This window comes from Microtus oregoni, unplaced genomic scaffold, assembly GCF_018167655.1.
Source record: "Microtus oregoni isolate MIOR12 unplaced genomic scaffold, Mior012 000020F_ref0000438, whole genome shotgun sequence".
Taxonomy (NCBI): domain Eukaryota; kingdom Metazoa; phylum Chordata; class Mammalia; order Rodentia; family Cricetidae; genus Microtus; species Microtus oregoni.
Window position 1 is genome coordinate 3,182,765 of NW_024543079.1, and position 17,577 is coordinate 3,200,341.

Genomic DNA, 17,577 nt, shown 5'->3' on the forward strand with positions numbered 1-17,577 from the left:
AAGTATGCTAGACAAGAACTCTACCTACACCCTTAGCCCTCAAGCATTCTTCTCAAAAGTTCAAGTCCATGTTTTTGTGTTTCCTTTAACCCACTGATGGTAAGACAGTTTAGTGTATAAGGCACTTACCATATGTCTGTACTAGTCTAACAACCCAGGTTCTATCTTTGTGAACCAGGTAAAGATAGGAAGAGAGAACCAACTCTACAAAGTTGTTCTCTGCTCAGTCCATAGAAATGTGCAGTGATTTCAGCTGATAAAACAGAAGGTCAACCCACCAGAATGAATGCATTCTGATGAAAGCAAACCCAGATGAAGGGCTACAGCCTTTGAATAACAGCTGTTCTTAAAAGCAAATTTCTTGTGAAGCCATAAACAAAGACTCTTTCTCCAAGTAGAACTCATCCCAAAAGATTCAGCAGTGTATAAATTATTATTATTGCTGGACAGTGGTGGCGCACGCCTTTAATCCCAGCACTCGGGAGGCAGAGGCAGGCGGGTCTCTGTGAGTTCGAGACCAACCTGGTCTACAAGAGCCAGTTCCAGGACAGGCTCCAAAACCACAGAGAAACTCTGTCTCGAAAAACCAAAAAAAAAAAAAAAAAATTATTATTATTATTTTCGTTTTTTTGAGATAGGGTTTCTGTGTGTAGCCCTGGCTGGCCTTGAACTCTGAGATCTGCCTGCCTCTTTAATCCCAAATGCTGGGATTAAAAGCGTGTGCCATCACCATCTGGCTTGGAATATAAACTATGGGGCACAATTTTTCCCATGTACTGGTATACTGGGTGACTTCTTCCTGACTCTGTGGGACCTCCAGTGAGAAATTTAGTCACGCAGTCAAAATTCTTGGTTTCCAAAGTCTAGTCTCCACTCCACTCCCTGAGATAAATTTAGAAGCCAGCTCCCTGCAATTATTTTGGCATGACATTTGATCAGGAAAAGTGTTTTTCAAATAGATCACATTTGGGACCTTCAAAGGTAAGGGTTGGCAAGTCCAAGCTTGCTTGGTTCCTAGTCCTTCCTGGTAAGGAGACTGGGTGTTCCAAATTCACCTGCAGCTGACTTGGGAAAGTACTAACCTTAGCTGACTCTTGCTCTAACCCTAAAAAAAGCTATTAACTCCCTACACTCACCTTCACCTCAACTTATTGATACAGGACTTTAACCTAGGAAACTGACTGTGTCCTAATCCTGAGAGATAACAGGAAAAAGCCACCATTTTTCTAGCAAGCTCTGGAGAAAAGTAATCCCTTTCACACAGGTAGCATGAGGACAAGCACTGACAATTGGCATGGCCGTGGAAAATTGTCAGGCCCCGAATTTTGTACTATGTAACCATAATTTCCCCATGTTCTAACCATTTAGGGTAATGGATGTAATTCCTAGATCTGAGAAGTCCCTTTTAGCTAGTTGCATTTGTGAAAATGCAGATAAGACTCCCCATATCTTCTTCTGTTGTTACACCAATCACCATAGCAACCCTGATGTCAGCATCAATCCTGATCACAGGCACTGCAGCCTGACAGGTAGACAGAGGGAGACTGCCAATCACTGTGTCCTTCATCCCTTTTCTTTTACATTTATCTACCACAAACCTCCAGTTTAATTAATTACTCCTACAAATGTAGTATCATGCATGAATTCCCCTAGTCCCGTCCTAGGATTTAAAGCCTCCTAAATCAGTTCTTTTGACTCTTAATGCTGCCTGGGAGTCTTTCTAACCATGCCTTCCTGGGTCCATAAAGCAAGCTGACAAGTGTTATTTTGGGTAGTTCTCATCTGTTTTGATGGCCCCGAAAAATTCAAGCCTTGTAACTTTGCTATTACCAGAGAATAGCCATTGTGTGTGGGTGTATATATAAACTGGAAGCTTTGTAGCATAAGAGAATAAAGAAACTAGCATGAAAAAGTACAGAGTGAGATTCATTTTTTGCCCTCTGATCCCAAGCCTTCCGCTGGTTGTAGATTTCTTTTTTGAACCTTGAAGAGTGCGTTGGGACTGGACCTCAAAAGCTCGTTAGTCCTCTGCCACAAATACACTGTGACATATTATCTTATCTGTCCACCTACTCTAAATTAATTAATTAAAACTTTTCCATGTTGACATGTATCTGCATAGTCAAGAAACCTCAAAAGTCTTCCAATTCCAGGCTGGGGAGATGGTTCCATCAGTACAGCAGTAAGCACGATGATGACCAGAGTTTGTCCTATAACCCTAGCGTTTGAAAGACAGAGACATGAGGATCTGTAGGGCTCACTGGGTAGCAAGTCTAGCCAATGGGTAAGTTAGGTTCAGTAAGAGATTCTGTCTCAAAAAAAAATAGGTGGTGGTGCACGCCTTTAATCCCAGTACTTGGGAGACAGAGGCAAGCAGATCTGAGTTTGAGGCCAGCCTGGTCTACTGCAGAGTGAATTCCAGGACAGTCAGAGCTACAGAGAAACCCTATCTCAAAAAGCAAAACAAAACAAAACAAAAGGTGTGACAGAGGTAAAAACTTGATGCTGACCTCTGGCCTCCATAGACAATAGAGTCTTCCAAAATCTATATACATCCATACAGCTGTTGCCTTCCAATCAGAGTTGGGATCCAGCACACAATGTGTCTTTATCACATCATAAAGACATAGACAGTCTAGCAAGCATGGGGCCTTGGATTCCATTCTCAGCACTGAGACAAGGGGTGGTAGGTCTGGTCAGATACACACAGACTTCTATCAATCTTTAAAAAATTTGCTTCCTAGAAACAGCAGTTTATTTCTATACTCTGTACTGCATAAAGCTTTAGCATCCTAACATTAAAAGAACATGTTAAAAACAGACTGGCCATGGAGGTGGCTCACTTAGGTTAGTGCTTGTCACTCAAACATATGGACCTGAGTTCCATTCCCAGGACCCACATAAAAAACCGGGTACAAGGGCTGGAGAAATGGCTCACAGGTTAAGAGCATTGCCTGCTCTTCCAAAGGTCCTGAGTTCAATTCCCAGCAACTACATGGTGGCTCACAACCATCTGTAATGGGGTCTGCTGCCCTCTTCTGGCCTGCAGGCATACACACAGGCAGAATATTGTATACATAATAAATAAATAAATATATATATATTTTTAAACCGGGTACAAGTGAAGAGAACATGGCTGTAATCCCAGGGCTATTCAAATAAGAACAGGTGGATCCTTGGGCTTGCTGGCCTGGATGGCCAAATCACTGAACTCCTGGTTCAGAGATCCTATCTGAAAAAATACCATGGAAAGGAATCAGAGAGCTGGCAGAGCAATTAAGAAGAGCCCTTGCTTCTCTTCCAGAGGACCAAAGTTCAATTCCTAGTACCCATGTGGCATCATACAACCATCTGTAACTCCAGCTCTAAGAGATAAAATTCCCTCTTCTAGTCTCCTTCGGCACCAGGCACAAGCATAGTGTATATGCACACAAATTCAGTGCATATACACAAACACAGGCATACACATAAATCTTTTTAAAAAAGAGGAAGATAGCCAACATTAACTTCTGGTTTATGCATGTGCAAGCATGTATATATATATATACACACACACACACACACACACACACACACACACACATATACACACACACACACACAGATATCACAAAGGATGGGGTGATAAAGAGAAGGGTAGTCAGATACGGGGGGGGGTATATGCTCAAAGTACATTATGTACTGGCTTGAAATGGCTTTGATAATCCTGTATAACTAGAAAAAGACATCATACGAACTTCTCTAGAATAGATAAAGCTAGGGATCTAATTCAAAAGTAGTTCCTGGCACTAGATTTCTTACCCAGCAGGGGGAATATGGCATGGACACAAACCACCCAGATAGTCACAATTCTATGTATTTTTTACAATCTTTCCCTCCACTCATGATGTTACTATTTGTGTCTTCATATCCTCTGAAGATAAACCCTCTCCACAAGCATGACATTATTATGTTCTGAAAAGGTTGGGGTATTTCTGGTTCACACAGAGTGGTATCAAAGATTACCAACTGTCTGTTCATAAGACCTTTCTGAACCACCACATTTCCAAAGTCTTTTGAAGTTGGCTGTTATCATTCAAAAATAAGGGTAATTCATATTGGTATCCTTATTTTTCAGGCAAAGTTGCAAATGTGACCATATAAAACTGATTTGCATCATCCTTAGAGTTAACATATCCCAAACAAATCAGGCGGTGGTGACATACTCCTTTAAGTCCAGTGCTTGGGAGGCATAGGCAGGTGGACTTCTAAATTTGAGGCCATTCTGGTTTACCGAACGAGTTCCAGGTCAGCCAGGGTTACACAAAGAAACCCTGTCTCAAAAAGCAAAAACAAAAAAATATTCCTAACAATTACCTTCCCTTAACAAGGACACATATTTACATTCCAACCTGGCTAGAATCCCTTCATTTACTTTTTTATCTGACTCTTATGGGCATCTGAGGTTGAAATTCCAAGTTTATACAAGTTACTCTGTCTTTGATAAAACTAATTAAAAGGATCTTGGTACTTAATTTCATTCATGTAATCACCTTTTGGGAATTACCCCTATCTTGATGCCTTTATTGTTATGCACCTAAACTTGGCAGATTTAAATAAGATTTTCAGAAAGTTCACGAGACAAAGTTTTCTTTTTCTTTTTTCTTTTTCGAGGCAGGGTTTCTCTGTAGCTTTTGGTTCCTGTCCTGGAACTAGCTCTTGTAGACCAGGCCTGCCTCTGCCTCCCGAGTGCTGGGATTAAAGGCGTGTGCCACCACCGCCCGGCTGGAGTATTATTTTTTTTTTAATTTACCACCAGGTAGACTGCACAAAAGCACAAAAGGTCTCAAAGAATGAATCAACTAAAGAACAAAGACATCTTTACCTGGACGTCTAATAGCAGGATCAGGATCCAAGGTTTTCTTCAAATACTCTGTTAGTGTCTGCAAATTTGCATCACTGAGCTCCATTGCTCTGTATCTAAAATTTAAAAACAGTCCCATAAGTGATCAATTGAGGAGAAAGTAAATGAATGAATATGAATGAAGAACATAAACGAATCTTTTTGTTACTGTTTTTTTCTATTTTGCTTTAGGCAGGTGAGTCTAGACCACTGTTAGCAGCAGGTCAGCTCCAAACTCATTAGACCAGGTGGCCTTGAACTTGTGCCATAATTCTGCTTCTGTATCTTTATAAAGTACATGAATCAGCACACTCGTCTATGAATACTTTTATATCACAACCCTTTTCTAAAATTATACAGGCCCCAGTCACTGAGCTGATGCCGAGGACTCAGCTGCCTCCCCCTCGAGCCCCCTTGCTTCCCGACGCGCCCCCCCCCCCCCCCCCCCCCCCCCCCCCCCCCCGCCTTCTCCCACAGCCGCCTTCCGCAGGCCGTTTCGACCGAGGAAAAGGAATCGTATCGTATGTCCGCTATTCAGAACCTCCACTCTTTCGACCCCTTTGCTGATGCAAGTAAGGGTGATGACCTGCTTCCTGCTGGCACTGAGGATTATATCCATATAAGAATTCAACAGAGAAACGGTAGGAAGACCCTTACCACTGTCCAAGGGATCGCTGATGATTACGATAAAAAGAAACTAGTGAAGGCGTTTAAGAAGAAATTTGCCTGCAATGGTACTGTAATTGAGCATCCAGAATATGGAGAAGTAATTCAGCTACAGGGTGACCAGCGCAAGAACATATGCCAGTTCCTAATAGAGATTGGACTGGCTAAGGACGATCAGCTGAAGGTTCATGGGTTTTAAGTGCTTGTGACTCTGAAGCTTAAGTGAGGATTTCCTTGCAATGAGTAGAATTTCCCTCCTGTCCCTTGTCACAAGTTTAAAAACCTCACAGCTTGTATAATGTAACCATTTGGTTACATTATACAATGTATAATGTATACATTAACTTGGACTAGTGTAACTCCTTCATGCAATAAACTGAAAAGAGCCAAAAAAAAAAATAAAAAATAAAATTATACAGTTGGAGTGGGTTTTTTTTCCCCTTAAATTGAAGTGGTAGGGGCAGGATCTTTGAGACAGGGTTTCTTATAGACCAGTCTAACTCTGAACTAGGTATTTAGCTGATGATGACCCAAACCTTTATTAAAAAAAATGTTAAAATTTTGTTTATCTGGGTGTTTTGCTTGTATGTATATATGTGTCTGAAGGACATACATGATGAAAAGAGAGAACTCCTGCAAGTTGTCTTCTGACATCTACATGACACAGCACACTTGCTTCCTATTCATGCCACTGCACACACATCAACGTAAAATGTAAACCGGGCAGTGGTGGCAACCACCTTTAATTCCAGCACTTGGGAAGCAGAGGCAGGCGGATTTCAATGGTTTCAGAAAACCTCTCTCTGGCTCCCCAGTGCTGGCAATTAAAGGCCTATGTTACCACACCTTTTTCTTAAAGCTTAAACCAAAACTAATCTTGCCTGGAACAATAATAATCAAAAAGAGACCACACACACACACTCACACACGTACCCAACAATATGCTGGAAAATTTAAAAATAGGGGCTGGGCAGATAGTTCAGCAGTGCTTGTACACTACTAATCCTGCAGAAGATCTATTTCAGTTCCCAATACCTACACATCAGGCAGCTCAAACATCTATAATTCCAGCTCCAACAGATCTGATATCTTCTTCTGGCACACATAGTCACATGAATATACACATAACTATCTTATTAATTAAACATAAAATGAGGGGCTGGAGAGATGACTTAGAGATTAAGGGCACTGGCTGTTCTTCCAGAGGTCTTGAGTTCATTTCCCAGCAACCACATGGTGGCTCACAACCATCTGTGATGAGATCTGGTGCCCTCTTCTGGTATGCAGACATACATGTATGCAGAACACTGCATACATAAAAAAATAAAAAATTAAAAAAAATGAATTACAAAAAACAAGTGTACAGGCAAGAAGATTCGGGGGAATCTAGGTTTGATCCCTCATGTAAGAGGGGGGAAAACCAAATACAAAATTATCCTTTGATACCTATATGTGACATAGAATGTGATCCCCAAATATTTATTTAAAAAGACCAGTGAAATAGCTCTGTAAGTTAAGGCACTTTCTACTAAGCCTGAGCAGAAGCAACACAGTAAAGAAGAGAACCAATTCCCTCAACTTGTCCTAGTTTCCACACATATGCCATGGCATGTGCATGGATATGCACACAAACAGAAATTTTTTTTTTGTTTTTTATGTTTTTGTATTCTGAGACAGTATTTCTGTGTGTACCCCTGGCTGTCCTGGAACTCACTTTGTAGACCAGGATGGCCTCAAACTCAGAGATCTGTCTGCTTCTGCCTCCAGAATACTGGGATTAAAGGTGTGCACCACCACCACTGGACTGAGAAAAAAAAATTCTTATAATTCTCCTGTGCTAGAAATGAACAAATGCAAAACACACATACATCCCACTGAACTACATCCCCAGTCCTCACATTACAAAGCTAAATAAATGGCTGACATAGATAATAGCTGATAAAGAAAAACACAGCCTAAGAAACTGCAGAGAGGTGACCATGGTCAACAATAGTGACTTTAGGCACAGAGAATAGGTTTTAAGCGTTTTAACACATAAAACAGGAGGCTAACTAGAAGAACGAGCACTTGAGACTCTGGGCTCAGTCATACCACTTAGCTTACAAAAGAGCTGTAAGGCTGCAGGTGATTTTTAAAACCAGACTAGTGATGGGTGCAGAGTAGTTAACTATTAAACTCAGCGGAACAGTGCATTTAAAATAGATGAATTCTATGGTAGATATAACATACCTCAATAAACCTTTTTAAAACCCACTTTTGGGGGCAGCAAGATGGTTCAGTAGGTAAAAAGCACTTGCTCAAATCTGAATTCCATCCAAATCCCACATAAGGAAAAAACTACACCCAATTGTCCTCTGGCATGCACGCCATGACATAGGGTCTACCCCACTCCACCCCACCCATCATACACACAAAATAAATAAAAGGGGCTGGAGAGATGGCTCAGTGGTTAAGAGCATTGCCTGCTCTTCCAAAGGTCCTGAGTTCAATTCCCAGCAACCACATGGTGGCTCACAACCATCTGTAATGAGGTCTGGTGCCTGCTTCTGGCCTGCAGGCATACATGTAGAAATTGTATACGTAATAAATAAATAAATATTTAAAAAAAAAACAAAAAAAAAAACAAAATAAATAAAAGTAAAAAGTGAAATAAAAAAACCATACTTCTGCTTAGATTTGATTACAACATAATAAGCTGGTAGCTTGTAGACCCCAACACATGCTAGCCAACTGAGAAATGTAGCCTTTCCTGGGAAATCATACACCAAATTATCCTTAGGCTGCAGAGGAGAAAAAAAAAATTGTTCACCTGGGCAGCCTTTAGTCCCAGCATTCAGGCAGCAGAGGCAGGCAGATCTCTGTGAGTTTGAGGTCAGCCTGGTCTACAAAGCGAGTTCCAGGACAGAGAAACTGTCTCGAAAAACAACAAATCTTTATAAATTCAATAAAGCTAAGTAAGAAAATGTCAAGCATACCATGATTCAAATTACACTAACTATACATAATTAATTTTACTTAATTTTGTGTAAGAAGAGGGAACTAAAGAGATGGCTCAACACTGGTCCATGATTCAAATTACATTAACTATACATAATTAATTTTACTTAATTTTGTGTAAGAAGAAGGGAACTAAAGAGATGGCTCAACACTGGTCTCTCTTTCTGGAGGACCTGGTTTTAATTCTCAGGACCCATGACAGCTCACTATTATAATTCCAGTGTTAGCGGAAACAACACCCTCTTGCCTCCTCAGACCTATACACACAATGAACAGACATACATGCAGGCAAATACCCATATACATAAAAATAAATCTCTGAAAAAACAGGGAAAGAGTGGTATGATCTATTTATATGGTGGATACAGGGATTTTCATTGTCTTCCTAGTGGACTATAATTATTTTATATATTACATTTACAATCATAAAGTTTTAAATAGTTTTATTTTTATTAGTCATTTGTTTATTTATTGAGAAAGGGTGTCGTTTAGCCCAGTCTGGCCTCAGGCTTTGAATATAGCCTTGGATGATCTTGAACTTCCCAAGAGCTTGGATCACAGGTGTGTGCCACCATGCTTGGTTTGTGCAGTGTTGGGGACGGAATTCCGCTCTCAACATGCTAGACAGCTTTCTACCAACTAAGGCACATCTCCGGCCCTATAGTGACCTTGTCTCAATAAATAATCATAGTTGACCTTGAACTTTCTTCCCGCTCAGCTACCAGAGCACCCAGAATATACAGTTTAAGAAACCAAACCTGTAATCCCTTCTGCAGACTCAAAATCCCTCAATCAGTAAACTGAAAGGATTTCAGTTTCTTACAGACCTATTGTAATCTCTCTCTAGAGTCCCAACCCCCCCCCAATCAATTAATGGAAAGGGTTTTGTTTTTGTTTCTTACAAGTATATGTCAAACTCATCTGGCAACAAAATCTGACCTCAAAGACCAACAAGATGGCTCAAAGGGTAAAGGTGCCTGTCAACAGGCCTGATGATCTGAGTTTACTCTTAGCACCCATAAGGTGGGAGGAAAGAGACTGACTCAAGAGTTGTCCTGACTTCTGCACACGCACCATGCCACCACAAATACATATGCACACCCACTATCTCCAAAAACAATTAAAAAAAATCTTGGCCTAGACTGCCTAAGACTACAAATATAATTAATAATCTAGTTTAGTATAGCAATTTGCTTCATTAAGGAAATAATGTGTTGGTGGATGGTAGTGGTGCATGCCTTTAAACCACGTACTTGGGAGGCAGAGGCAGAACTGTGACTTCAAGGCCAGCCTGGTCTATAGAGCCAGTTCCAGGATAGCCAGAGCTACACAAGGAACCCCTCATACCCCATCCCACCCCACCCTGAAAAAAAGAAAAGAAATAACATGTCTGATGAGATAGTGAGCAGGCAAAATGTTGGCATGTAGTGGAAGGAGAGAACAGATTCCCCTTGACAACTTCTACACACGCACTGTGGCATACCTCCCAATGAATAGAGAGAAAAAGATCATGCCTGTTTGTAAGTGCTACCCTAAACCCCACAAGGTATGCGGGGTAAAAAGTATATTCACATGCATGTCAAAAAAACCCTAAGGGCTGGAGAGATGGCTCAGTGGTTAAGAGCATTGCCTGCTCTTCCAAAGGTCCTGAGTTCAATTCCCTTTAACCACATGATGGCTCACAACCATCTGTAATGAGACCCTCTTCTGGCCTGCAGGCATCCATATAGACAGACTATTGTATACATAATAAATAAATAAACATTTTAAAGAAAAACCCTAAACTCTGAGAAACATTGTCCTCTGGAGTAAAAATGTCAAAGGGATCTACAGGCAGCACTTAACAGCTAGGAAAGTTACTGGAATATGAAGTCACCCAAGATTTACTAGGACTGAGTCCTGATTGAATATGAAGAATTGGAATCATCTTCAAAAGGACAATACTATGAGTTCAGTACCAGTGCTAGGAAGAGGCGAATATTAAGTAGGAGATTAACACTAGAACTACTGGTCCCTAGAAGCCAGCTGTTTCAAAACTTAAAACGTATTAATGGGAGCCACTGAAGAGTTTTTGATTTTTTAAAATTTACTTATTTTATGTGCGTTGGTGTTTTGACTTCGTGTATATCTGTGTGAGGGTGTCCAATCCTCTGGAACTGAAGTTGCAGTTGTGAGCAGCCATGCAGGTGCTGGGAATTGAACCTGGGTCCTCTAGAAGAGTAGTCATTGCTCATAACTACTGAGCCATTTATCCAGTCCTTTTAATTGCTTTTTTTAAAGATGAGGTCTCACTGTGTAGCTCTGGGTGTTCTGGAACTTACTACATAGACCACCCTGGCCTTGAACACACAGAGATCCACCCACCTGTGCCTGTTGAGTGCTAGGACTAAAGATATATGTCACTATGCCCAGCTCACTAGAGATTTTTCAAGTGGGTGAAATTTAATTAAAGCAGAGAATTTGGAACTTTGAGCTGGTAATAGTTTGCAAAACAGAGGTAAAGGCCATTCAGACAGTATTTTTAAAATGGGAGAGGGTAATTTCTATAAACTAATCATACAGTGCTAGGTGATTTATTTGCTTTACCATTTATTTGTCTTTTGAGACAAGATTTTTCTGTGTAGCCTTGGCTGTCTTAAACTTGCTCTGTTCACCAGATTAGCCTTGAACTCACAGAGATCTGCCTGCCTCTGCCTCTCAAGTGCTGGGATTAAAGGTAGGTGTGCGCCACCACCACCTGGCACCATTTTCAAACAATAAAGAAGGAAACTCAGGGGCTAATAATTTACATGCCCACAATGATAAGACCTGTCTGATCCATTAACACTTTTTCTGCTCACAAGGCAGCCTCTGAATGGAAATGACAAGGCTGAACTGAGAGCAGGGTGTTATAAACGAGAGCAGCCTAGAAGCCAGGGAAATGGAGCAGCAGTCAAGGAAGATGATCAGATACCAACAGCACTTTTCTGAAGAATTAAAAAAACCTTTCCACCAACGTTTTGTTGAGACAAGGTCTCACAAAATGACCTTGAATTTATAACAACTTGCCTAAGTGTTGAGATTACAAGCATAATCATAATCACAGTACTACCACAGTCTGCTAAGCTTTCACCTTGATATACACTCTGAAAAAGTGAAGCAGACAAGGACTCCTATCTAATGTACTTTCTCAGGGCATTTCCCAACAGCCAGAACCCAAGACCTTCAAAAACAAAACAAAACAAACAAACAACTATGCTGTCTGTATTCTTATCTTAGTCCTTTCCCCTTAGCTATAAAAGGATTTATCCCAAGGGAAGTCAATACTGAGCTTGAGGATGGGTGGCCAGACCCAACACAGGGCACAGGCACAGGTACAGGTTATGGCCCACAAATTTGATACACAACCTTGGGATCGCTGTCACCCACAATGCTGAGCTTATAGGCATTCATGCCCTACCTGACTTTAAATGAGTGCTAAGAATCTGAGTTATAGTCCTTGTGTTTGCTCTGCTGAATCGTTTACCAGCCCCTAGAAAAAAAGCAAAAACAAAAAACAGCCAGGCGATGGGAGGCAGAGGCAGATCTTAGTGAGTTTGAGGTCTAGCTACCCAAGAACAACTGCCAAAAAGACAAAACGACAGCCTACAGAATGGGAAAAGAACTTCACCAACCCCACATCAGACAGAGGGCTGATCTCCAAAATATTCAAAGAACTCAAGAAATTGGTCATTAAAAGAACCAATAATCCAATAAAAAAATGGAGTATAGACCTAAACAGAGAACTCACAACAGATGAATGTAAAATGGCTTAAAGACACTTAAGGAAATGCTCAACATTTTTAGCCATCAGAGAAATATAAATCAAAACAACTCTGAGATTCCATTTTATACCTGTAAGAATGGCCAAGAACAAAAACACTGATGACAATTTATGCTGAAGAGGATGTGGGGCAAAGGGGAACACTTCTGCACTGCTGGTGGGAGTGCAAACTGGTACAGTCACTGTGGAAATCAGTATGGTGATTTCTCTGAAAATTAGGAAACAACCTTCCTCAAAACCCAGCAATACCACTTTTAGTTATATACCCAAAGGATGCTCAATCGTGCCACAAGGACATGTGCTCAACTATGTCCATAGCAGCATTACTTGTCATAGCCAGAACCTAGAAACAACCTAAATGCCCCTCGACCGAAGAACAGATAAAGAAGATGTGGTTCGTTTTTACACAATGGAGTACTACACAGCAGAAAAAAATGACATCTTGAAATTTGCAGGCAAATGGATGAATCTAGAAAACATCATATTGAGAGAGGTTACCCAGACCCAGAAAAACAAACATCATATGTACTCACTCATAAGAGGCTTTTAGACATAAAGCAAAGAAAAACCAGCCTACAAGTCACAATCATAGAGAACCTAGACAACAAAGAGGACCCTAAGAGAGATATACAAGGATCTAATCTACATGTGAAGTCGAAAAAGACAAGATCTTATGAGTAAACTGGAAGCGTGGGAATCATGGAAGAGGGCAGAAGGGGAGAGGGGAGGGAGGAAAAGGAGTGGAGAAAAATATATAGCTCAATAAAAACAATAAAAAGTTTTTGGTGTTGGGGAGATGGCTCAGCAGTTAAGAAGAGCACTGGCTGCTTGCTTTAGTATGCTTTCTATTGCTGTGGTAAATACCACGCTCAAGCTTGGCGGGCCGTGGTGGCACTCACCTTTAGTCCCATCACTCAGGAGGCAGAGGCAGGTGAATTTCTTGAGTTCGAGGTCAGCCTGGTCTACAAAGTTCTAGACATCCAGAACAAAACCGAGAAACTGGGTCTCAAAAAACAAGAAAATATCATGCTCAAAAAGCAACATGGGAAGAAAGAGTTTATTTTATCCCTATTGTAATATATCAGGCAGGGGAGTCAGGGCAGGAACTCAAGGCAGGAACCTGGAGGTAAGAAATGAAGCAAAGGGCACATGCTTCTAATCCCAGCACTCAGGTGGATCTGTGTCTACAGAGCGAGTTTCAGGTCAGTCAGAACTATTACACAGAGAAACCCTGTCCCTAAAAACCGAAAACAAACAAAAAATAGTGAAACAGCAGAGGCCATGTAGGAGTGCTATTGATTGGCCTGCTCAGTTTGCTCTTATACAACCTGTCTAGAAGTAGCACCACCAATAGTAGGCTAGGCCCTCCTATATTAATCACTCATCAAAAAAATTAATAATAATCCCAGAGACTTGCCTATCTGGCAACCTGATGGAGACAACCCATCAACTAAGGCTCCCTCTTACCCAATGACTTTTGCTTAGTCAAAGAACACAGAGCTTTAAGAGGAGGACCTTGACTTGTTCCTAGTGCCCACATTGCAACTCACAACTGTCTGCAACTCCAGTTCCAGGGCATTTTATGCCCTTTCTGGTATCCTTAGGCATAAGGCACACACACCCGTGGTGCATGAAGACAAATACTCAAACATACAAAATATATACACACCTTTTAAAAAAATCTTGAATGAGGAGCTGAAAGTCTAGCCTCTTCCTATAGGTCCTCAGTTATAAATGAAGGTTTTGGGAATAAATACTATATCCCAAGGCCATCTCACAGACACCCATAATAAAATGACCCAAGATGTTTGTCTTTTCCTCAGATATGTCTACTGCACTAAGAGAAGCCATTTCTGGGGAGAGGGAAAGAAACCCAATACGAAAACCCATAATACACATTTAAGGGTATATCTACCCTTGCCATAAAATTTTTACAAATTTATGTGTATCTCTCTCTCTGCATGTTTCTGATTTTATGTATGTACACCTGAGCACAGATGCCCAAGGAAACCAGAGGCCATCAGATTCCCTGGAGTTAGAAGTAGAGGCAATAGTAAGCCACCTGTGAGTTATTGGAAACCTACCTCAGGTCCTCTGCAAAGGCAATACATGCTCTGACTGCTAAGCCATCTCCCCTGTCCCCCAAAATTTCACCATATGCATTTATTGTGTGCCACATCATATGTGCAGAAATTGGAAGACAATGTGCAGAAGTCAGTTCTCTCCTTCCACCCATGTGTATCCCATGGAACAAACCCAGGTTGTCTAGCTAGGTATGGGCTACTTACTCTCAATCCATCTTGCCTACCCTATCCTTAGCTTTTTTTAAAAGAACAGCTATTAGGTACACTTCAAGAGACCAACAGTACGTTGGACAGTAACTTGAGTACCTACTGCCTTTCTCTGCTTCTACGCACAGTAATCCACCACTCTATTAAATAAATCCACACTCCTTACAGTACCTACAAAGTCCCATGAGATCTCTCTTCTTCAAACAACTTGCTGGATTTTCCTATAATATCCCAACATTCCCTTAGTTTCTGTCCTTGAAAATTTGCATGCTATTCCCTCTGCCTGAAATACGGTTCCCTCACTCTTCCCTAGATAGTCTCTGTTCAAATGCCACCTGTTCAGAGACTTCTGTCACTTGTCACTATCTGAAATAATCTAATTCGTGTTCTCTCCCCCAACTAGAAAATGAGGTCCCCAAAGAGAGAAACCGTGTCCATTTTTGCCCCGTCACTGTATCCCTAGGGATTAAGTAGAATGAAGTTATTAAACATATAAAATAATAAGTCAATTCCACAATTAGAGTACTGTTCGCTCACACACCCAATCCCGGGTGGAGAATGGTTTCCCAAATCCCAACTAGAAATCTAAGCAGCCCAGAGGAGGGAAAAATTCCTATGTGCACATGGAACGGTGAAAAAGGGTTGAGTGTGGTAGCCTCCACTTGGAGAAAGATGAATCTGGGGCCAGCTTGGGCTATGTAAGACCCTTTATCTAAAACTTAAAAAAAAGGCCTTCCATGTCTTCATGAAATAACAACAGGGGCATCCATCATGTGGCACGCGTACGTGGGACACAGCAACAAACAAGAAAGGTTATTCTCGAAGGGTTTACATCAGAGCAGACGAGAAAGACGAGGAACAAGCAGTAAGAACTACCTATAAGGTCAGTGCTGCGGAGCAAAGCCATCTGGGTGCTGAGAACCGAGAAGTGAGAACGGATGCCTAGGAGGGGAACCTGAAAGGCACGGAGGCAGCCTCCAGCCTCGCCCAGACCTAAGATCACAGAAGGCGGGGGCCGAGAATCTTAAGAGCAGGCCAGCATGGCTACAACGCCGCTGGAGAGGCGGATGGGAGGCGGGCGGCAGCTCAGGTGAGCCCTCTGGGAAGCACAGCCAGCCATCGGGGGAACCGTGAAGCCACATCACCCAGGGTGCAAGGGTTTGAGGTGCGGGTAAAAACGCCATCTCAGGAGAGATCGCTCAACCTCTGCGAGAACACGGGACCCACCCCCAGCATCACATCATCAAAACACGAAAATTTTCGTAGAGCGGCAACGACTGGCCGTGAATTACACGGCCAGGGAGACACACTAAGTGTGCAAGAGGCCAGATTTTCCAACTCGAAAGCCGGCGCGCCCCAGGAAGGGGGAACCCCATTTGACTGTACTAGGAGCACGAACGACTCAGCCAGGCGAGACCCGAGGCCCCGGTCCACTGTGGTGGAGACCGAAGGCCCGCGAAGCCTCCTTCCAACCCAGGACCCGACCCACTCGGCCAACTCAGGCCTCGGCGCTCAACACCGTTCACGCTGCGGGCCACGGCGCGCCGAGAACGGACGCTCGGGCGCGACCAATCAGCGGACGCCTACGGAGCGAAGGGCGGCGGCGCGGCCAACCAGCGCGGCGCTGGAGGGGAAGGGGCGGGAGCTGCGGAAGCTCGCGTGAGGCCGAGCCTCGGGCTGCCCTCGCTTCCCGGAGCGGTCAGGCTCGGCCCTGAGGCGGCGTGCGGGGAGGTGCCGGCGCGCGGCCTCCAGCAGAGGCCCGGACCCACTTCCCAGAGCTCGTCCCCCGCCCTCAGCCGCGCCCCTGCAGCCACCCTGCTCACTCCGTGCCTCACCTCGTGCGGACACCGAGACCGAGACGGGAATCCCAAGCGAGAGCTGCAGCCGACGCTACCCACTCCTGCCGCTGCTCCGCCTCACATTCAAACCCCGGCAAAATGGCGCGGCGGCAAAGGTGGCGGCCACAGCGCATGTGCGAGCGAGGCCGAGACACGGGGCGGGGCCAGGGGTCGTTTTGGTCCCACCCCTACTGGAAGGGCCAATCGGAACCCCGCTCTGGTCTGAGGTGCCGTCGCGCAAGACACCGTGCCCTTTGATGCTTGCAGCTGGTTTGGATTTCTGAGCTCAGACCATCGCGTGTTCTACAAATGGCTCTTAAAGACTCTTAACTGTTGGATGGACTGTGCTCGTTCCCGTCAGAGAAGGGAGAGACCGTCCATCCTAAAACAAGCAGAATAACCGAATGAGTAAGAATTTCAAGCTAAGGGATAGCCGCGCAATTAAGACATAAAACCAGCCTGGGCTGCCTGACTGTAGTAATCCCGCAGGAGGGAAGGCAGAAACAGGAAGATCTCTGGGGCTAGTTGGCCGGCCAGCCTAGCTAATCGGTGAGCTCCTGTTTCCATAAGAGGTCCTGCCTCAAAAACTAAAGTTGGGAGGAACTGAAGCAGACACACACACACACACACACAACATGATTTTAGACAGAAGCTGGAGATGATAGCACGTGCTTGTTATCACTTGGCACGTAAGAGGCAGAGGCAGGGGAATCACCATATATTTGAGCCCAAAGTAGTCTACATAGTGAATTTGAGGCCAGTCAGAGCTAGGGAGTGAGATCTTTTCTCAAAATATTTTTTTCAGGTGATGTAACCGGTGGCAGCTTGAAGATAACTGGGATGAGCAGGGGAGGCCCCTGGACAAGAGAAAACATTACCTTTTTAAAAGCCAGGAGACAGCGGTGTGATGTCGGCTTGACAAGAACTGGGCAGAATAGCTGTTGGAAGCCAGCCTGAGCTAGACTTCGGACTAGTGAAATGTAGTAAGAAAAGATCAGGACCAAATGCGGGGTGGGGGACACGGACTCAGCAGCCAGCTCAGCTTCCTTTCTCTGTTCCTCCCAGTTCCAAGCTTACCCCACTTCACAGCACTGATATTTG

At 43.2% G+C, this 17,577-nt stretch overlaps 2 protein-coding genes across 2 annotated transcripts in view; one reads left to right on the forward strand and one right to left on the reverse strand.

Annotated features, from left to right (window-relative positions):
* Positions 1–16,600, reverse strand: part of Cse1l (chromosome segregation 1 like) — a 53,501-nt gene extending 36,901 nt beyond the window's left edge. Inside the window, exons 1-2 of the mRNA XM_041670937.1 lie at positions 16,474–16,600; positions 4,865–4,959 (exon numbers count right to left, since the gene is read on the reverse strand). Of these exons, the coding sequence (XP_041526871.1) occupies positions 4,865–4,949 (85 nt within the window). The 5' untranslated portion in view covers positions 4,950–4,959; positions 16,474–16,600. The remainder of the gene's footprint in view (positions 1–4,864; positions 4,960–16,473) is intronic.
* Positions 5,369–5,842, forward strand: LOC121460501 (eukaryotic translation initiation factor 1). The gene has a single exon (XM_041670943.1). The coding sequence runs from the start codon at positions 5,406–5,408 to the stop codon at positions 5,745–5,747; it is 342 nt and encodes a 113-aa protein (XP_041526877.1). The 5' UTR covers positions 5,369–5,405; the 3' UTR covers positions 5,748–5,842.
* Positions 16,601–17,577: the final 977 nt, after the last annotated feature.

What these genes read in the sequence shown, in the direction of transcription:
- LOC121460501 (XM_041670943.1), top strand. Translation starts at nt 5,406, where the DNA reads ATGTCCGCTATTCAGAACCTCCACTCTTTCGACCCCTTTGCTGATGCA.